Source organism: Harpia harpyja, chromosome 3 (assembly GCF_026419915.1).
Source record: "Harpia harpyja isolate bHarHar1 chromosome 3, bHarHar1 primary haplotype, whole genome shotgun sequence".
Taxonomy (NCBI): Eukaryota; Metazoa; Chordata; class Aves; order Accipitriformes; family Accipitridae; genus Harpia; species Harpia harpyja.
Window position 1 is genome coordinate 58,363,690 of NC_068942.1, and position 20,904 is coordinate 58,384,593.

Sequence of the window (20,904 nt, forward strand, 5' to 3'; positions counted from 1 at the left end):
GAAAGGATCCTGGAAGGAAAATGAGTGGGTGTATGTGTGTGTCTCTGTGTTTTCCAAAAAACCCCTACAGTTTCTGGATAGTTCAGGCCAATGAAATAGCCTGTGTCTTTGGACTTCCTTCATGATTCAGTAGCACTGTGTGCCTTAAATAATAGGAAGTGATGTCCTAAAATAGTTTCTTCATGATGGAGGTGGACTGCATCTGCAGAGCGAAATCCCCAGGAGCTCTCCATGGCATTCCTTCAAAAAGGCAATTGTGAATGGGGTCTGTGGGCTGTTCTACATCACAGCCAGTGCATGCGGTGGTGGCTTTCTTTGCTTGTGCTTCAACCTGTGGTGAACTGGGGTGAGAAGAAGCAAATGAACTTCCCTATGACACACGGAATAGCCATTAGGTGGCAGTGACTTCCTGTCACCAAACTAAATGGGAACCAGTAATAGAAAGGTGAAGAGCTTCATGGCCCATCCACAGTCCCTGAGCTGATCGTTTTTGGTTGCCCTATTATGTGCTCCCCAGGATATCTCAATCTAAACAGCATGGTCAACGCTAATGCAGTCTAAAAAAAGCTACTAGCAGGGCCAGCTGGTGCCTTGATGACTCTACATTTGAGCACTGCTGTCTAGCAAACTTCCTGCCAACACATAAAGCATGAAAGCTTTGCACTGAAAACACATAACAAGCTGTAAAATAAATCTTATAAGACACTTCCTTTTCCTCCTTCTGCTTTCTAGAGTGGTGTCAGCTGAACATTATGGCCACAGCATCTCTAGGTTTTAATTTGTAGCATTAAGAAGGTCCTTTTTTTCTGGGATGTGTGCCTATGAAACAAGATGTTCTTCAGTCCTCTGCAGTGAATTATTCAGAGAAATGGGCCATCTCACTGTGACATTTTTGGAGGAGGAAGAAGGAGAGAAGTGAGAGGAAAGAGGCAGTGCCTCATTTATTGCACTTTTTTTCCTGGCTGTGCATCCTAGCCCCTGAAGTGCTTCACTCCAGGAGCATGAGTGTGAGGTGTCAGGCACACCACTTGTCTGCATCTTTCTTACACCTCCCCAGCAGGAGTGAAACTGTGTGCCTTGGGAGCATTTAGCCATCTCTCCTCCAGGTGGGGCTATCCCTTTTCATTTGAATCCCTGAAGACCTCATTACTTTGCTTCCTTACAGCTGCTGAAGAGGTACATAATAGCCAGAGGAATATCTGAAGAACATCTCAACCAGTACAGTGAGGAAACCATTAGGAAGCCCTTGAAGGATGTAGGGTGTAAGGAGCCTGCACTATGAGAAGCACTATAAAAAGACCAAATGGAAAGTGAAGAAATAATCTTGTTTTATTTAGTGTTTGGACTATGCCTTGAGTCCCAATGTGAAATGACCACTCAGCAGTGCAAAGTCAAGAGATACGGCAAGAGATGGTGTCTTCTCTGAAGAGCTCATGGTTGAGATTTATTTATTTGCCTAGATTTTCACCCTAGATGTGAATGGTGCAAATAAATATGAACATAGGATTTCTCAGAGGGTTGAAGGTCTGTGTAAAGAGAGAAGGAAACAAAAAGCAGGAATTGTTTAGGTTGCCACTGTAAGTAACTCAAGGCTGATACCATTGACTTTGGATCAGGCCCTAATTAGGGATGTTTTCTTAATGAAGGACTGTGTAGCCTTGAACTACTGGCCAGTTTATATGACTTGGTTGTTGGAGGCCACCTGTAAAATCAGTAGAGCTGACAGATAGCCAGTGCTTTACCTATTTTAAGAATAGGAAGACAGCTGGCTTGAGAATTGAAATAATTGCATCTGAAACTAGGAAAAAAAGATACCTAAAAGATGCATTTGGGGATGGAGATACATCAGTACTTGCAATGGCAAACTGGGCTTCTCAAATGTCGTTTTGTTTGTCCTTTGAGTCCTTAACAAGACCCATATTCTGGATTCTGTTCCTAGGTTACTGTCGTCAGCTTGCAATGAAACGCCAGCTTGAAGGACCCCAAATTAGGAGTACAGAGATGCAAAAACAGGAGTGAAAAGACTAGTGTGGTGTGCAGAGGATATTTCACGTATCAGGCCAGGCTGGAATTTCAGAGAAGGACTGAATACTGTAGATTTGCTCTGCTAAACCAGTGACCTTATCACATTCTCCCCAAAGTGTATCTGATAAAAGACTGTGCTGGAGGGTAGCACACAATTATCTTACCTGTCAAGCTAGTGTCTTCGTTTAGTCTGTTAAGTCAGTGTTGAGGGAATTGCTGTGGTGGATGGTGTCTTGCAAACACTTCTCTGGACTTCTTGGCAATGTTGAAGGCATCTTAGTGGGTTCCAGGCAAACCCTTTTACCTATGTGGGGGCCACCCTGTTTGCGTACTTGAGGGAAAGGTGTCTCTGACAGGAACTCTGCTGTCTTCCTCCATCTGGTGCCCCAGGCAGGACTCTACCAGGCTGAGGAAGCCCTGGGGACTAAGAAAAAAGAAAGTTATGTTTTGCTTGAGTTGGAGCAGTTGCTGATGTAGTCTAGGAACAAAACAAAATATAAAGTTCAGTGCCAGGTTTGGAAGCTACCCCTTACTTTATTTACTTTATTTACTAGTTCAGCTGCCCTGCATAGAAATCTGCTGATGTGAGCACGTGTTTGCATTTTTGTACATCTGGACAAGCACATCTGTCTGCCTGTAGACATGTGCCTGTGTGTTCAGGCATGAGTGCTCCTGTTGAAGTAGCCACTTCTGAGACAGAGTCAAAGGTTCAAAGACGGCTTTGAAGCAGTGAATCCAAGATGGTAATCACATTCACTGCTAGCCTAGTTAAGCCTACTTTTGGTCCCATAGAACTGGTTTGGGGTTTCTTTTTTGTTTTCTTGTCTCTTTTTTGACTTTAGAGTCCTGTCTCAGTGGCTGCAAATTCTGCTGATGGTGCACCATTCAGAGCAGCTTGCTGCTCCTTCCTCTGCAGCAGCATCATCTTGGCAGGTCTGACACCAGTAACAACTTGTTTTTGTCAGTGTACTGAGCTGATGTGACTTGGAAGGGGCCCACAGGGAGCAGATAAACATAGTGACAAGGGTCATCTTTATACAGCTTCCACTCTGTTCCTAGCTCCGCTTTAACAATGAATCTGCATGTGAGCCTGCACGTATACACACATGCACAGTGCTTTATGAAGTGCCTCCTGCCAAGCCTGAATCCGTTTACTGTCTGGCCAGTTTTGCTGAATTTAGAGGTAAATTCACTGAAAAGGTCACTACCAGAATTGCTTTTCAAAAAACACCAGCTCCTAAAATGTCTTTACTGCCCCTGCAATCTCTGTTTGAAAATGTATTCATTTTGAGTTGCCTGTGAACTCTGTAACTGTGCAGCCTGTTTGTTATTGTAGGGTTGCTCTGAACAGAAGCTGTTTTTTATAGGATTGCTGAAGGGCAGCAGGCTTTGCACTCCCATTTGTTTATCATAGGACTGTTGTGTGAAGAGAAGTAGGGAAGATACACTTTCCTCCCTGGGGCCCTTTCCTTTGCGTTCACAGTCAGGCAGCACAGCTCGGCATTTCCAGAGTCCAGCAGGAGCTGTTTCATCTCTGCAGTGCCCTGGTGTTGCCTGTTCTGTCTCTCTTCTTCCTCTCCAGGACAGCTTCCCTACTTCTATTTCTTGCAGGAAGCTGAGGTTTTGCTGTGGCAGTCTGAATTGGGAGTTATTCACTGCCAATATATGGAGTGGTGATCCTTGACTAGGGAACATTGTTATAATGAAATGATTGCTCCTGAGCAATGGGGAGTGAGAAACAGCAAGGCTGTTAGCTGGAGCTGTGCTTTCCTTGCTCTGAGCTGGTGCTTGTACTGGGCTATGTGCTTGAAGTCAAGAGGTGTCTGCAACCTGATGCATGTGACGGTCTCCCAAGAGCTATACCAGCTCCTGCCTCCCTGACCAGCAGGGTTAGATACACTGCAACTTTCCTCGACCTCCACTGGCTCCAAAGGCCACAGGCTAGGGACTGAGTCTGTACCAGTAGTGAGGGTGATGTTTGATTCTTTTAAACCTATGTTTTGATTTTAGGGTAGCAAGTACTTGGTAATGTGGTTGAGGACTGAGCAAAATGCAGGCAGAAGCAGCTTCACACATGCACCTCTCCTGGTATATCCCCATCTGAACATATGCAGCTTCCCACACTAGCCCTGCACAGCTGACCTCTCTGTTCACTTGCGCTGCCATCCTGTACCAGGCCTGAATCAGCTTCCTGCTCTCCTGCTTCTCCTGCAGCTCTGCCCTTATGTCTCCCTACTGATGCCTCAGCCCTGGCTGCCACGTCTGTGGCAGCCACCAAGCTGCTGGCAGGTTAGATACAGACTTACCCCACCTGGCCTTGCATTCATTAGTAACTCACATGGCAAAGATTTGCCACAATCTTAATTTTCTGAGAAAACTGAAACCCAGGCACTGGGTGGATTCATTGCCAGCCCCAGGCAGGACAGCTCTCCCACGCTGCAGCTTTGCACACCTGTGTGAATGGCAGCTGAGGCAGCAGGTTTTCCCTTCCCAGTCCCTTTCTGGAGTAGGATTCCCAGCTCTGGCAGAGCTCGGTCCTCACCTGGAGAGACGAGCTCCACACTGTGGGTGTCTTAGCTTCATTCCTGGAAATCTGACTCCAGAAACAGTCAGATATCAGGTTCCGTAACATGCTGAAATCCAATGAGCTCACAGCCCAAGGAACTCTCCTATTTACAAACAGCCTAGAAACCCATTATATTTCATGTTAGTATTGAAAGACTAATGCAGGCATGTGATTTTTATTTGAAGAATACTAAATATAAATAAAGCAACAACAAAGAAGTCAAGCTCTGTCCTTTTGCAACATCTTTGAAATGGTGGGATGTATGTGTAGCTAATGAAGTAAAGTTCCTTTAAATAGTGTCCACTGCTTATAATTGTTGGACATATGTGTAGTAAATTAAAGAAGAAGCAATTAGATAAGACCACTTCCCCACACAACCCCCATCCCAGTGGCAGATGCCCCTCCTTCCACCTGCATTGCTCAACAAATTTCATCTCAAGGGGGGAAATGAATTCTCAATTGCAACATGCCTAGTAATTAACCGCACTGTAATTCTGATGTGCAGTGCTGTCACCCACCATCGGGTGGGAGTGGAAAAGGCACTGCATTTTGTTGATGGTTGAACATTTGTTTTCCTCATCATTTTGACACCAGAGGTAATTGCCATTCCTGAAATATTCTCTCGCTACCATTATAAAGCAACTGTTAGGGACAAATTAGTTATGAAGAATCTCGTTATGACAGATTAATAGGCCAACAGAAGAGATTTCTTTTTCTTCTTGCAGGCAACTGAATAGTAAAATCTAACAGCTCCCATATAACTGCTAGAAACATGTGCTTCTCTGTAAGCCAACACATATTTTGTTGGAGATAGGGGATTTGCAAAACTAGGACTAGAGTATAGAGTGGGTTTCCAAGCTTGCTTTTATTGAGCTTTTGGTTTCCCAATATCATGTGCCAAAATGAGCTTGAGTCTGGGCATTGCCATATGGAGGGGAGGTCTTCATGGTTGGTATTGGACCAATGTCTTCTGTCTGGGTCATGGTTGAGCAGCATCATGAAGGCTTGGAAGTGAGGAATGCTGGACTTGTGGATTTGATGGATTTTAGAACAAGACATAAAGTCATTATCTGGACTGCTTTATTGCCTCTGAGGGTTCCCTGTGTCAGGGAGGTCAGATCTGATGTGCTGGTTGAGTTCCAAGTGGCCAATGATCTGTTTGTCTGTGTCCCCCTGGAAGTTGCAGACTACCTGCCCCAAATTATTCTTGTGCGGTGCTCTCTGGGGACTGTTGTGATGTGGCCCATAGAGAGCTGCCTTCCTGTAGTGGAGGTGATTGAGGCACCCTGCCTCCCTGTGACTGAAGTGCTCTGTCAAAGCCCAGGGGAGGAGGAGTTTGAAATACCTGGATTGCTCATGGCTGTGTTTAGAAGCTCACCCAATTTATGTATAGTCAGGACAGCAATTCATGTAGTAATTGTGCTTTCAAAGAGGCAGTTAGATATGTATCTCATAGCTGACTGGCTACTATGGGATGCTAGTGAATCCCAGGTGCTGATGAGCACAGAATTAAAAAGGAGCCTATTTTAGGCTTCAGAATAGGCATAATGTAGATTTAAAGAAGCTCCTGGAGAGGCCTGTTCATGTTCTCAGCTTTACCGCCTTTGATGTCTCACTCAAGTCATCAGGCAGTAGTGACTCAGGAAAGGATCTCTCTAGTTGGGACCGGAGTCCCCTCTTACCACCTCCAGCCAGGTGCTTGTATATGCAGCACTCTGTCCCTGCCCAGGAAAGGAACAAATCTTCAGTGGTAATCGATGCACAACCCACTTCGTGCCATGATCTCCTTAATGAGAGAACAGTGAAGCACCTCTCTTTTCTAGAGACCGAATCAAGACCATGATTATCGCATTTTCCATCTTCTCCTGCCTGCTGACATCAACTCCCAGTTTCACTGACTTCATCCTTCTTCATGGGATCTCTGTATCTCTGTGTGGAGTATGTAAATGCTTTAATATTAAATACTTGGGACTCGAGTATACATAGCATTACTTTTGGATTACTAGCATCTGATTTAATTGCTTTGCTTCATGTCCATCTTGTGTAGTGCTAATTCTCTATGGTCCTTTTTGGCATGCAAATTTTGTCTTTGGGACTATCCACAGTGATTGTATTTTGCCAGCAAAGTCTCATTCTTTGGAGGATCTTTGTCAGTATTATCTTTCTGTCAGGTTTTGCACTGATTGCCTTTGTGATAGGCCTTTTGTCTTGAGTTTACTATTTACCTTCTAGCCAAGGTTAGAAATTAGCTATCTTTGACTACCCTGTTGATGGAGATTGCCTTTTGCCTATTATCTCCACTGCAGTGTCATCTTTGTTTTTTTTGTCCAGTGTTAGCCTCTTATACCAGATTCTCCACCTTTTGATAAAGGAACCTTGACTTTTGCTTTTGTGAGATGCAGACTGAAACCTCTGGATTCCTAGACGGTGCTTTCTTTTTTAAATCGTGGCAAGCACTGCCCAATTTGCAATTTTCTCCACAGAGAAGTTGTAACTTCATAGTGATGGACCAGGCATCCCTTACCCTGCCCCTTGGGGTATTGCACAGGTGATATGTGGTAATCAGCATCTTTTAAATGAAGAAAAAATCCACCCTAGATTTCCACTTGTGCTGGTTTTGGCTGGGATAGAGTTAATTTTCTTCATAGTAGCTAATATGGGGCTATGTTTTGGATTTGTGCTGAAAACAGAGTTGATGACACAGGGATGTTTTTGTTGTTGCTGAGCAGTGCTTACACAGAGTCAAGGTCTTTTGTGCTCCTCACCCCACCCCACCAGCGAGGAGGCTGGGGGTGCACAAGAAGTTGGGAGGGGACACAGCCGGGACAGCTGACCCCAACTGACCCAAGGGATATTCCAGACCATATGACATCATGCTCAGCATATAAAGCTGGGGGAAGAAGAAGGAAGGGGGGGGACGTTCAGAGTGATGGCGTTTGTCTTCCCAAGTAACCGTTACACGTGATGGAGCCCTGCTTTCCTGGAGATGGCTGAACACCTGCCTGCTGATGGGAAGTGGTGAATAAATTCCTTGTTTTTCTTTGCTTGTGTGTGTGGCTTTTGCTTTACCTATGAAACTGTCTGTATCTCAATCCATGAGTTTTCTCATTTACCCTTCTGATTCTCTCCCCCATCCCACCAGGAGGGGGGACGAGCGAGCAGCTGTGTGGGCCTTAGTTGCTGGCTGGGATTAAACCATGACACAGCTTGATAAAGCCCATTTCCTGCTATTTGTAGGTGCTTCTCTGGAAGGATGGGGGATAAGGATAGGGATATTCCTTCACAGGCAATTGTGCAGAAATCTGTTTTATAATGTCGTAGGTTGAACCACCTCTGATCCTGGATGCAATAGGTAACATGGAGGTGGAGGGTTTCTGCTCCTTTTCTTCTTGGCTGTGTGCCCAGCTCCCCATATACTGCTTCCTGTTGTACTCAATTCCTCGTAAATAAAATAATGGCTGACAATGAGTCTGCGGGTACAGGGACACTCCGTTTTCTTAAAATGAGAATGAGACAAGATATCCAACAGCTTTACTGACTGTTTTACTCTAGGTTCTTATAATATGTTTGACATTTACAAATGCAGCATCCCTGACTTGTGAATGCTCATTCATCTCTTACATGAGAGGGAAAACTCAACAACTGGCAATGGAAGGGGCAAAATCTTGAATATGTAATTGTATATGAAGATGATCTCAGTTTTATTCCCTTCACAACCTTGGTGATCCACAGCCAAGTGCAGGGGAGACATGTACAGTATCATTCATTGTGGTACCAGCTGCAACAAAGGCAATTAGCTCTGGTACTGCTGGGGGTAATTCCTTCTGCCTATTGTGGGAGCAGAAGTAATCTACTCTGGATAATGAATAACCAACATGCGGCCTCACCTGGGCTCTCCTTTTGTTCATCTCAGTTTGGTGCCATGTCAAATATTCATGTGTTTTACTTTATTAAACTTTTATCTCATGCTATTTTAAAGTGGCACTCTCAAAGCCAATATAGGTTCTCTCTGTTGCTTGTGTTCCTCGCAGCCGTAAGGATTCAGTAGACGAAATGCTACCTTCACTGTCACCCACATAAGCCCATTTTTTCCAAATTCTGCTTTCATTGGCACCTGCACAAAGCTATTGTTTTCAGTGAGAAAGCACAGGAATGGCTGCAAGGAAGGATCTGACCTTCTAATTGCAGTTTAACAAGTCTATTGATTGTGTATGAATCAGAAGAGACGCCAGCTCAGTCTCCCATAGTGGTAACATTGCTGGGATACTAATAGACACCGGCTGCCTTTCTTGGTGTGGAGCTGGATGAAAAAGCTGGAGTAATTTATATATTTTTTTTTTTCACTGAGGTCAGCAATTCTGACTGATACCCAGAAGGGAACAGACCTGCTGAGTAACAAGGGGACATTTCTTGGTTTTTTTCTTTTTTCACCATAGGCACTTTTAGAAGTAGAACTGCACTTTGCCATTGATGATGACTTACTGGCACTGCAGCCTCTCTCTATCTGTTGGATGTGGTGCTGTGACAGTCACTGCAGTTTTTTGGAATTGACAGTGTAATCCCATGGTTGTTATCTTTTCTGAATTCCTCGTCAATCCAATTTAATCACTTCTAGGTATTTCATGTGTTACTGTCTCTCTCCTCTTCAGGCATCGTGTTCCTATGGGAAGAGGTCTGTACTTTAAAGGTCAGAGCTTCTCAGATTAAAGAAGGGGATATGAATCTGTCTCTCTCAGTTTGGTAAGGGGCTGTATTGAGATCTCTAGAGAGATTGCAATGGAAACCCTTCTTTCTGGGTTCTGTGACCAAGCTGAATGCTGGTGCCCGTCTGGGTGGCTGTAGGAGAGGGAGCCTGCTTGCTCTGCTCCCCTGGCCATTGGAGTGACCTGCCAAGAGACAAGTTGTACGTGTACAAGGGGAAGAAGCTGCTGTTGCACGGTTTAATCGCCTGATGTTGACTCAGATAGGTCCTGACTGGAGGTCAGCTGTGATGTGCAGCTGGTAGGGTGGGATTCGACTGTTGGAAAGAGAAAAACGTCAGCCCAGATTCTTTGGCGTTGACAAAGTGGATGTGATGATTTCTCCCCTTCAGCTGCAACAGCTGCCTCTGCGCTTCCTTCTTCCCTGCACACCCACACTAGGAGAGCAGACTGTGTGAAGCTACCCTGTCTTGACCCTCAGCTGCTGAACTAGATGAGGCTTAGCTGAGCTTTCTCCATCTTTCTTTTGGTGCTGGGGCTATCCATCCTGATAAACCTCACCTTTCAGTGTGTCTTTCAGTGTATCTTCTGTCTGTTGGTGCTTCCTGTGGAGCCCATGGCTTTTCCAGCTCCATTTTATTGCAGGATGGGATGTGTGGACTAAGGGAAGAAGCTGTTGGATGTCCATCCTCATCCCTGCTGCTACGATCCTTCACTTTGCTTTGAAGGCCAGGAATATTCAGCATTGAACAGATTCCCTTGATACTCATTTCATCTCATCTTCCACCTCTTCACTAACCCTCGTAACACCCTGTATGTTTCCCTTCCTGTTTACGGTGTCTGACCTCTTGAGTAGTTGGAAAATGTTACCAGGTCAGCCTTCTTGGCACCATCTCATTTTATTATTGAGGACACATCATGAAACGCTTTCTCTTTTATACCATAGTGGTTCATCTGTCTTGCAGTGGCTCCTGATGTACTCTTCGTTGTTTGTTTTGCTCTCTCTAGTCTATCTGGGACTTCAGACCTTTTTTTAAGTGCAGAGACCATCTCTACACCCCTCTCCCCGATGGACAGCCTCCCTATGCATAGCCATAACCGTATGAGATTCAGTGAGAGCTGATTCCTACTGTGCCCTTATTTGAGCTCTTCCCCCCACCCTCCCCATGACCCAGGACCAGCCCTCACTTCCTATGCTACTGCCTTCCCAGGGTCTCCTTACATTGACATAGCTGTCTGGGGAGTCTTATCCCTTCAGGTCATTGTCCCTGCACAACATTGTCTTTTGCTGTTCAGTCAATAGTCTACGGTTTCCGTAGGGTGTGTCAGCAGCTCCTGTTTAGGGAACACTCCTGAATGTAACACACATCTCGGTTGATCTTGTTCCTTATAGCAACTGAAAATAGCAATAAAACAGGGCTTAATAAAACTGATGGCTGGGAGCCCCCCGCTACAGCTAAAGACAAGGCCATATAAGATGGTGTCTTTACAGCCCTCAGTTGTTTTCACTGCCATCCCATATGGTCTGATCCAAGCTGAGCTGAATTAATTTTGTTAGCAAGATTTTGAGAGATGCTGTGTCAAATTTATTATCATTTCACCTGCCTCTGTAACAGGAGCTGCAGGCACTGTGATCAATGGATTGAGACATGTGCCTAATTTCACTGCGGCTTCTGTAAATGTCTCTGTGCCTTCTGCAGCCATGCTGTTGAATTACTTCCTATCCTCCATGGGTGCTTTGCAACGAAGCACAGGACAGATCTCTTTGTATACCAAGCCTATCAGGACAACAAGGCACTGAGGGCACTTTTGGGAACCTGCTGACTTTGCAAGTATTATGCATAGGTCTGGTCCTTCTGTCTCATGCAAATCTGATCTGATCTTATCCTCATGTGTAAGTGCCATTCACATAAACGTACATGCCCTAAAAGAGAGCCTGTGTGAAGGACCTGTTGTACAGTCACACGGTAAAACAGCTTTAAGAGCAGAACCTTGTTCACTGGAGGTGATGTCTGTAGGTGTAAAGGACTCAGCTTGACTCTCATATTCCTGTATTCAACAGTTTGATCTGGAACTGTTAGTGGGAGAGAATAGACAGGTAATGCTATAGCCATAGAAGCGCTACGTCCCAGTTATTTAGCGTGTTATTTTCCCCTTGTCTCTGACCATACCTTCCCTGTGCTCCTTGTTCTCCCTGCTCAGGAGACTTAGACAGAATAGTGCATTATATCACAGAGGTGTCTAGAGGTGAAACAGCTGCTCCCATCTGATTTTTCTTCTGAACTGCCCCACAGATAACTAATTGCAGCTCAGTTGCTTCTATTAGCTATTTACCTAAAATTGAGCTGGCTAATGAAAATGTTTCTAATTAATACGAGGCAGATTAAAACTCATTACAGCAAGGTCGTCAGTAATGAGAGATAATCAGAGCACAAATGACCGAGCTTGGAGCAAAATGAAGATGGAACACAAGCAGGCGATCAGTGCTGGTTGTGCATGCACCAGCCAGCAAGGGCAGGGTTCAGCAAGGTGACTGCTGGTGCTATTTGCTGTGGTCAAGCAACACTGCTTCCTGCTCTCCAGAGCAGCTTGGGAAGTGGCTGGCTGAAGAGATGGACCTCAGCCCAGTGTAAATGTTTCCTGAACCAAGTGGCGTCTCAAACTAGGGGTTCGTTGCTAGGCCACCCCTTAGTCACCTATATGCATTGTTAGGAACCATGTTGTGAATCAGGGTATCAGCGAGAAGAGTGTGGGAGTATGTGTAGTGTAGGTGGGAGGTCAATGTCTGTGTGTGCTTGTGTGTGGAAATTCAGAGTCCTGATGGCTCAGAGGGTGGGACCTTGCTCATCTGTTCAGTGTGAAATGGGCTGGCCTAAGTTTGGAAAAATCCCTTGTGATCTCCAGGGAAGTTTTGCACAAATCATGAAACATGTTTTCTTTAATTTCAGCTGCCTTTAGCACTGGTGATACAAGGCCCCAGCACCAACACCAGATTTCAGCTGTCTGATGCAGGCTCACTGTGTATATCCTTCCATTTGTACAGAGTTCACTGGCCATCCTGCTAGTTGTGCGACTCCTTGTTCCCATGTTTGTGAAACTGAGAAGCTAAGAAATTGTCGCTTTAGTCTAGGGGATCATCTCCGTCCTTTATCCTTTGCAAGCTATAAAGCTCTCTTTCTCACTTCCTGGCTGTCCCACTGGCAACCAACTGTTGTGCCAGAATTTCTGAAGGATCTTAATCTCTGCTAGGACTATTTTGAGCTACGGAAGTCAAAACTGAGAATTAGGGGTATAACTTTTTAATAAGGGTTTGCACGAAGGGGAACTAACTAAAAAGTATAGGTCTGAAAAGGTAACAATGTACCTGCCTAAGTGTGAACATATAGAATGCCCTACTCTCACATGGGCAGGCAGAGACCCATAGGTAAATCTTTAGGAATGTTATACATAAGTTACACAAATAATGAATTATTAGATAGTGGGCTAGATTGCACGAGGAGTTATTCTAATTCTAAAGACATGGATCTGTCTGTGATCAGCAGTATTATCAGTTAGTATTGGTATAAGGAAGCATTTGAATGGGAAATATCTGGTGTGCCTAGGAACGAGCTTTTGTAAAAGGTAGGCAGGAAAGATAGTACAAAAAGGAGGCAATAGCAGTTCCATTTAGAGTTGTATGTCTCCCTGCAGCATCCCTGCTGTCAGTCAGTTTGATTACCAGGCTGATAGTGCTGGTGAAGGTTATAGTAGTTTATATTAACTGTATACTTCTTCAGATTTGTTGAAAGAGGGAGATAACAGCCCCTTAGACGCAACTACACTGTCATTGCAATAGGTTCTAGGTTTTCTGTTGCTGTTTTTAAAGCACCCAAGTACTCTATTCACTTCACCAGTAGCTGTATCCTCCCTAAACATCTTCACAGATCTTTTGGCTTGGCACTTGATTTTACTCTCTCACTGTGTTAAGTTGAGGTGGACATCCTTTCTTTCCTCTCTGGTTTGTGCTGCTCTGGGTCATCTAAAGCTGTTCTATAGTTTACCAGTTGTGTGCATATGGCCGTGTCATTATCAGGGGTGGAAGAGAAAAGGACTGTGGCCAGGTTCCTTTCCTGTCTTCTCTGACATGTCTTTTCTCCCTCCCCGACTTACTGTGTTTTGGGGATACCCACTACAGAGGTGCGATGACATCCTTTCTTCCCTCTGTATGGGGTCCAAGGGGCAGCCTGGCTGTTCCAGTCCAGTCTCCTGCTACTGCAGGCATTCCTGGAAGAGCTGTATTGTCCAGGATGGCTGACAGCATATATGCCTTGGATGTTCCCACACACTGTGTGTCACAGGATACTTCCCAGCATCCCAAAGGCTTAATATGGAAGACCATAAGCAGCAGTTCTGCTGTGCCACGGGAAGAAAGCAAGAGTCCATCACCAGTGTCCTAAGTCCTTGCAATGGCAGGTAGTTTAGTAAATACAGAAGATCCTTGGACCCAGCAGAAGGGGTGACCGATTTAACCGGAATGTGGGAGCTGGATATACCAAATAGGTTCTTTAAAAATTTTAATGATGCTGGGAGCATCAGTGCACCCTGTTTGCATTCTGTCTCTCACTGTGGCCAATCAATAGGGTAATTTTTGTCTTAATGCCTTGAGCAAGAGTGTTTAAAGCCCTTTAGACATTTTATTACACGTAATGTTCTTATGAGTCTGTAAAATGGGGGATAGCGATCCGGAGTTCTGTAAAGAACTTTGTAAAAGCACTTTTAGAGATTAAAAGCTCCATATAAAATCAGGTATGGTTGTTTTATCATAAATGTCTAAAGCCTTTCTGAATTCCATTAAGTTCTTGGCTTCTCTGTCCTCTGACAGTGAGTGCCACTGGTTAATGCTGTACTGTGCAAAATGCAATGTAAAAACACCTTAAAAACAGTTGTTGCTTTGTGGAATGCCCTATTATTTGCTGATTTGTGGGAGCTGGAAATAGGAATGGGAGATTTTATTTTTATTATTTCATATAACTCTTCTCTCTTATGCATCAACTCTCTCTAATCTAAACAGTCCCCTAACATTTCAGATCTCTTTTTTTATAGACTCTCTTCAAGTCCCTGATAATTTTTTCCCATCCTTCTCTGTCCTCTTCTTTTTCTTCTGTACCTCTTTTTGTGATGGGATGTCCAGAATCCAAGGTGAGGTTGTGCTTTCAATTTATAAAATGGCATTTTGATATTTTTAAAGTTTTTCTTTTTTCCTTTCTTAACACAGTCAAACAGCTTGTTTGGGTTTTCCTGACCCCCACTGTGCATTGAGCAGGTTCCTTCGCTGAGCAGCCCACAACAATGTGATGCAAGTGTTGGGTGGTTACAGTTAATTTAGAGCCCATCAGTGTGTGCGGGCAGGAAATGGCACCTTCCAATGTGTGTAACCTTGCAGCCGTCTATGCTGAGGGTGATCTGCCAGTCTATTGATTGTTCACCTGTCTTTGGTAGGGACTTGGCAGGGCTTATTTTTCCATAGTGGTGAATAATGTTTGTTGCATCTCACGGAATTTTTGTCACTGCACCATTCTCTCCTTTGCCAGACCACTAGCAGGGAAGTTAAACCTTGGTGTAAGAATGGGTGTAATGGGACACTCCGCTGTTTGTTTTTGACAGTGATACAGGTCAACCCATTTATAGCAGAGAGCCCCTTCTGCCTTGTGGGCGCTTTCCTTTTTCATCACATTTCTCAGTGTTTGCAGTGCTAGTTCAGCCTCACTGGAAGTAACAACATTGCAGGTGCTAACATAGACAGGGCTTCTGCAGTATCGCCTCATCTAAAAGAACTCAGAGCAGGTTGAAATGAAGCTGTGGTAAAAACATCACTAAATATTGCAGCCTTGTCCTAACTAGAGAGTCCCCCACTGCTGCTGTTTGTAGTGCTGGGCTTGGTGTTGCAGAGAGGGAATTCTGAGCTGGCAATGGGATAAAATGAGCAAGTGATGTTCTTGCATCTTTTCCAATAATTACTCAGTTTTCTTTTCACTCTTTGTGAGGGAATTTATTGAACGCCACTTGAAAGTCCCAATAAATGTCTCCCTTTTCTCTTCTATTGACCATTGCATTAACATGCTCAGAGTATTTTAGTGGACTGGTGAAGAATGATTTTTTTCCCTCTCAAAATCCCTGTTGGCTTTTTTCAGTCGTATCACATCTAGCTAGATGATTTTTAGTACTCTCTAAAATTATTGTCTCAACTAATTTAGTCAATACAGAATAAGACCTTGCAGGACTATAATTTCCCAGATTACTCAAGGATTTTTCAGCTTCTCATGCCCAGCCAGCAAGAAGGCTGGAGGGGCACAAGAAGTTGGCACAGGACACAGCCAGGGCAGCTGACCCAAACTGGCCAAAGGAATATTCTATACCATATGATGTCATGCCCAGTATATAAACTGGGGGGAGTTGGCTGGGGGGGGCGTGGTTCACTGCTCGGGGACTAACTGGGCATCCGTTGGTGAGTGGTGAGCAATTGCATTGTGCATCACTTGTTTGTTATATTCCAATTCTTTTTTATATTATTATTATTATTTTATTATTGTTTTCCTTCCTGTCCTATTAAACTGTCTTTATTTCAGCCCACGAGTTTTACTTTTTTTTCAATTCTCTCCCCCATGCCACTGCAGTGGGGAAAGGAGTGAGTGAGTGGCTGCGTGGTGCTTAGTTGCTGGCTGGGGTTAAACCACAACAATCCTGTATGGCCAGTCTACTTGAGAAGCCAGGTCTGCTTGTACATCAAGGGTAGATTAAAAAATGTCCCTTTGCAGCTCTGCTTGCTGAGTATGTGCTTCATCCCAGAGGTGCCTCCTCTCCATACCTGACAGTTGTTACTTTCACTATGGCCCATATGGAACAATTTTAATAAACGATGTTAATCCCAGTCTACCCAGGGCTTAGGTAAACCACATGAGTCTGGAGAATTTGTCCTGCTGAAATTCGGGGAAGGGGTTTGAGACAGAAAGAGACGCCCAGTACCATGTGCATACTCAGACAGCATTTGTGATCTGAAGTGCTTCCCGAGGGAGGCTTATTCTTGGTAATCCTCGGTACATGAAATGCCTCCTTTCTCTGCAGTGTGCTCCAAGGCATGATGCATACAAACGGGTCGATGTCTAACTAGCTGTTGTTCCCAGCTCTTTTCCCTGATAAGAAGAGTCTTCAAGGTATTGCTGGTGCAACAAAGAGCAGTATCTTGTGAGATTTCTCAGAGAAAAGCTCTGAGCCATTCTGGGGGTTTCCATTTATGCTGCAGTTTCTTCAAGGTAGGACAGAAACGTTGGTCAGCAGTATCGGACACAGTAGTAGGAATGTGGCACTCTTACTTTGCCTATGATTAGGAGAAGGTCATCTGTCAGAGAAACAAGTGCTGCATCTGGACCGTGACCTAGCTTGGGGAGATCCAGGCAATTAATAGATAGTGTTATGAACATTTTTCTGCTAAAAATCCTGACCTGGTTGATAAGAAAAGAAACCTTGGAAGCTACATTCACAGTCCTGCTTCATTCTCACTGTACTTCTGCCTCTAATGTGGACTGGAGTTTTGTAAAATGTGGGGCTACAGATAGATTTCCTTCTTCTGAGATAAGTTGCCTGGTCATTTTCTGTCTCTTTAGCAGGGGCAGGAGCTGGCATTCCCTGGTCCGGACAGCCAGCCAGGGCAGCTGTCTCTTAGGAGTTTTAGCCAAGCCAGTTGTAAGAGCATGGTGGAGGGTGCTGTGCATGGGGGTTCTGTTCTGTTTTGTTCCTGGAGCCCTCTGTAAGGATGCTCTTGTCTCTTTTGGCCAGGACTGCTGTGTCCATGAGGCCAATCAGGTTCTCTACAGGGTGGATAAGTTTGGGAGGGCCAAAATTTCCTCTCTCCTTATGCTAGAGGAGAGAGAGGCTATTTCTGCCTCCTTCTCAGCAGTGACCGACGTGAAGATACACCCTGCATCCCAGTGTGTCACCAACCAGTTGCATTTTCAGCTATGTGAGTCTTCCATCCTGTTTTTTCCATCTCCCTTGGCGATCCATGTGGGATGGGTAGGTGCTTTGGAGCCAGCACCTCTACCCTGCGCTCGCTGCCTGGCCTCATGCCCAGCACCGTGCTACAGCCCCAGGGTTGCTGCCACTCTGCCCTGAGCCATGCCGCAGCCTGGAGTCATTTGATGGGCTCCGGCTGTGCCTGTGGGAGGTGGCAGGGCCCTGCACTGGCCCGTGCTCAGTGCTGGGGTTTTTGGAGCACATCTGCAAGGAGCCTTGCCACTGTTTCCAGCCGGTGCCCTGGGCTGTGGTAGCCCGATGCCGGCCACCGCTCCCCTTCCCCTTCGCTGCTGGTGGGGGGTTTCCTCCATGGCTGGAGGCAATGGGCAGAGGGCGGTTATTGGAGCTGCATAAAAGCTGTTTCCCTGTAATGGGCTGCACTCCAGGTGCTGTGACAAACTACCCAGCTGCTCTGGCTCTCTCCCTCCCACTCCTTTTCTCTTTCATCCCATTACTCCCTCCCTGCTTTTCTTGCTCTGTCGTCCTCTTTCACAGCTTCCTTTCCTTGTCCCCTTTTGGCCTGCTTTTGCCTCCGCCATGAACAGGAGAGGAGAGCAGGGAAACAGCCAGGGCAGAGGCTTGCTTGTTACAGCAGGAGCTTTAAAGCTGGTGTGTAAAATGCAGCACAATAATGGGGGAGACTTCAGTCATGCTTGTGGATGTTATTTTCTGCCTATGTATTTGCGAGTGCTTTTGAGCAGGGAATATGCTGGGGGAAGCTCACTCTCCTAGTGCGAGTTACGCTTGCCCGTGCGCGCCCACCTAGGAAAGTGTGTGTGTGCGTGTGTGTGTGTGCATGTGTGCATCAAGCTGTCAAGTCTCAGACGCTGAGTGTGAGACTTGCACATTAGGCTTTCTCCTCACACTCCCCTAGGCCTGCGTTTCATGCACTTGCAGCTCAGCACCCAGTCTGTCCCCTGATGCGTTCCCAAATGCGAGACACTCGCCCTGTCCTGTGGTGTGACACGGCACTGCTTTGCATGGAGGGCAAAGATAGCCACTGAATGGGGTGGGTGTGTGTGGTGTTCATGCATGTTTGTGGTGGTGTTCCTTTCTGCCACGTAATTTGAGGCTTTTGGTGGAGTCCCTCACCTCAGGATCTTGGGCAGATGAGGTCTGTAGACACAGGATTTGACCTTCAGTGACTTCTGATGCAGAAGCCAGAGGAATTAGGAGCCTCCATGCAGATGGGTGTCAGGCATTAACAGGAGATGGGTGCAGCGTTATTTTTTGTCAATGATTTTCTTAGATTTTATTAATCTATCAGGGTAAACTTATCCAAAGTTTATTAAAGAATATTGAGTATAGCTGTGTCCTTGGCAGGAGGCTTTTCTAGTGAGAGTAATAAAAGCAGAATAAATCATTGTCACTGAAGGATGTGGTGGCTGTTCTGTTCTTGAGAGGCACAATGAACCTCAGGAGCTGAAATCCAGACCAGGCAAGTGGTTGGTGATGGGTTTTGTCATTTGGTGCCTGTATTTTGGCCAGTGTGAGCAAAGCTGGCAAGCCTGCTAATTCTTAGTTTCTAAACCCACTGTCACTGCAAACTTTGTTGGCAATGTAAGCAGTAAGACCTGGCTGGACTGGAGGGATGTAATTTCCCCTTGTGGTGTGTCAGAGTGAGCTGAGGAAGAGGAAGGACTGCCCACATACTGTCCTCCTCACTGCCAAATAGACCTCTGTAGTTTTGATTTTTAACAGATTCTTCTTCCAAGTTCCTGGAAGTTTCTGGGATGGTATCTGTGGTTTTCTTCTCACTTTAATTCACTGCGCTCACACTAAGAGTGTAACATACATGGCTGTGGTCCTGACTTTTGTCTTTTGACAAGGGGTTCCCAAACTCTGCGTTGTAGTGGTGGATCACAGTGACAAATCAATGCTGCCCTATGGCTGGACATCTTATTCTGTGCAAGAATGTAGCCCTGGACAGAGCCAAAAACTAATGTGCTGTCACTGATCATGGTGCCTGTGCAAACAAGTGTCAAAGCCCCTTATACTCTGGAGCATCTTGTCCTGGACTGGTTCAGCCCCTCTAAATCAAGCCAGAGTCCTAATACTTAGCCGACACATTAGATGATGATGCCCAAAATTAAGAAGGGAAATCCCTGGTCTGTTTAAAATACTGGACAAATAAAAGGTATGTATGTGGGCGTGTACATGTAACAGAGAGCAAAAGGGCTTGGCTGATGTTCTGGTCTCTCCACAGGTGCACCTGCGCTCTGCTGAGCGCCTCCGGGAGCTGTGCTGTGCCAACCGAGGCACCTTCATCAAGGTGGGACAGCACCTGGGAGCGCTTGACTACCTGCTGCCTGAAGAGTACACCCGCACCCTCAAAGTGCTGCACAGCCAGGCCCCGCAGAGCACCAGGCAGGAGATTGAGCAAGTTATCCGTGAGGATCTAGGCAAAGAGGTAGGGGCAGCCATAGCCTGTGTTGGCTTCTCAGGCCTCAGCAAGCCCTGGGCAGCTAGAGGAAGGAGAACAGGAGCAAGGAGGTCCGTGGTGGTCCTCAGTTGCGAGAGATGCCAAGGGGAGATATCTCCTTGCCCCTGGGAGAATGCCATGTGAAATTTCCCTGTGCATTGATGGGCATTATTGGCAAGCTTAGGAAAGGAGAAGATAACAGAGGATTAAGGGTGCGAAAGCTGCCAGGTGCTCAGCAGAGCAGCGTACCCCAGAGGTTCTGCCAAGACTAACAGGGTTGCTGGAGGTCAGGATGGAGGGCCGTCTGCCACACTGAGGGGTGGGAGGTACTGATGTTCAGGACAAAGATATATTAGCAGAGTTCTGGGAGCGACGACTGCTCTCCCCTGGCTGCACTAGACCAATTCCAGCTAGCACTGACAGCCCTTTAGTTTCTCAAGCCCCTAATTAACCCCCGAAGAAAATAATAGCATAAATCACTTTTGGTGCTTGCAGTCAGGTAATGCAGTAGTCCAGGAGTCTCTGTCACCATTAACCCTTGGCAGCCCACAGCGCTGAGGTCAGAGGTAGGTGCCTGTTCATTAGATAGAAGGGGAGTAACCACAGTGTTTAGAGAGGGTGTTCTGCTACTTTGCCTCTTGCCCCTTACAAGAAGATGTCCTCTCACACTCCAGGCCAGGTTGAGGAGGGGTGTTTCAAGGATCACAACTGACATGGTGAGAGGGAGGCAGGAGGCAACAGTGTGCAAAGGCAGTGGTAGAGAAGGTGCGTGTGAGAGGGTGGAAAACAGGAGGTTGAAGAAGGGAAGCAGTGTGTACATCTGTTGTTACTCATATATAGAGGTTTGTGGGGCTGTTTTGGGTTGTTCTGGGCTGTCTGACTGTGTGGTAAGGAGGTATGGGGGGAACATGAGGCGGTAAGTGAAGTATTTGCACCTAGTTGGGTATATTAGGGGCAGATTTGGATGGTGTGGGTCTGCCTATGTGTAGTTTAAGGGTCTAGGTATCATCTAGTCAGGAATGACAATTAATATTTCCCTGCAGTTTAATGGCAGGGTTAACGTCAGCCCCTGACCTGCGAGATGCTCCCTCTCAGCTTTGCATCCTTGTAGCATGGCTGGTACTAGCTGTGTTTCATAGCTC

At 45.8% G+C, this 20,904-nt stretch overlaps 1 protein-coding gene across 3 annotated transcripts in view; it reads left to right on the forward strand.

The window, feature by feature from the left end:
- Window positions 1-20,904, forward strand: part of ADCK1 (aarF domain containing kinase 1) — an 84,713-nt gene that overhangs the window by 12,637 nt on the left and 51,172 nt on the right. For all 3 annotated transcript variants that reach the window (XM_052782843.1, XM_052782844.1, XM_052782842.1), the window contains exon 4: window positions 19,547-19,750. In XM_052782843.1, coding sequence (XP_052638803.1) covers window positions 19,547-19,750 — 204 coding nt within the window. The remainder of the gene's footprint in view (window positions 1-19,546; window positions 19,751-20,904) is intronic.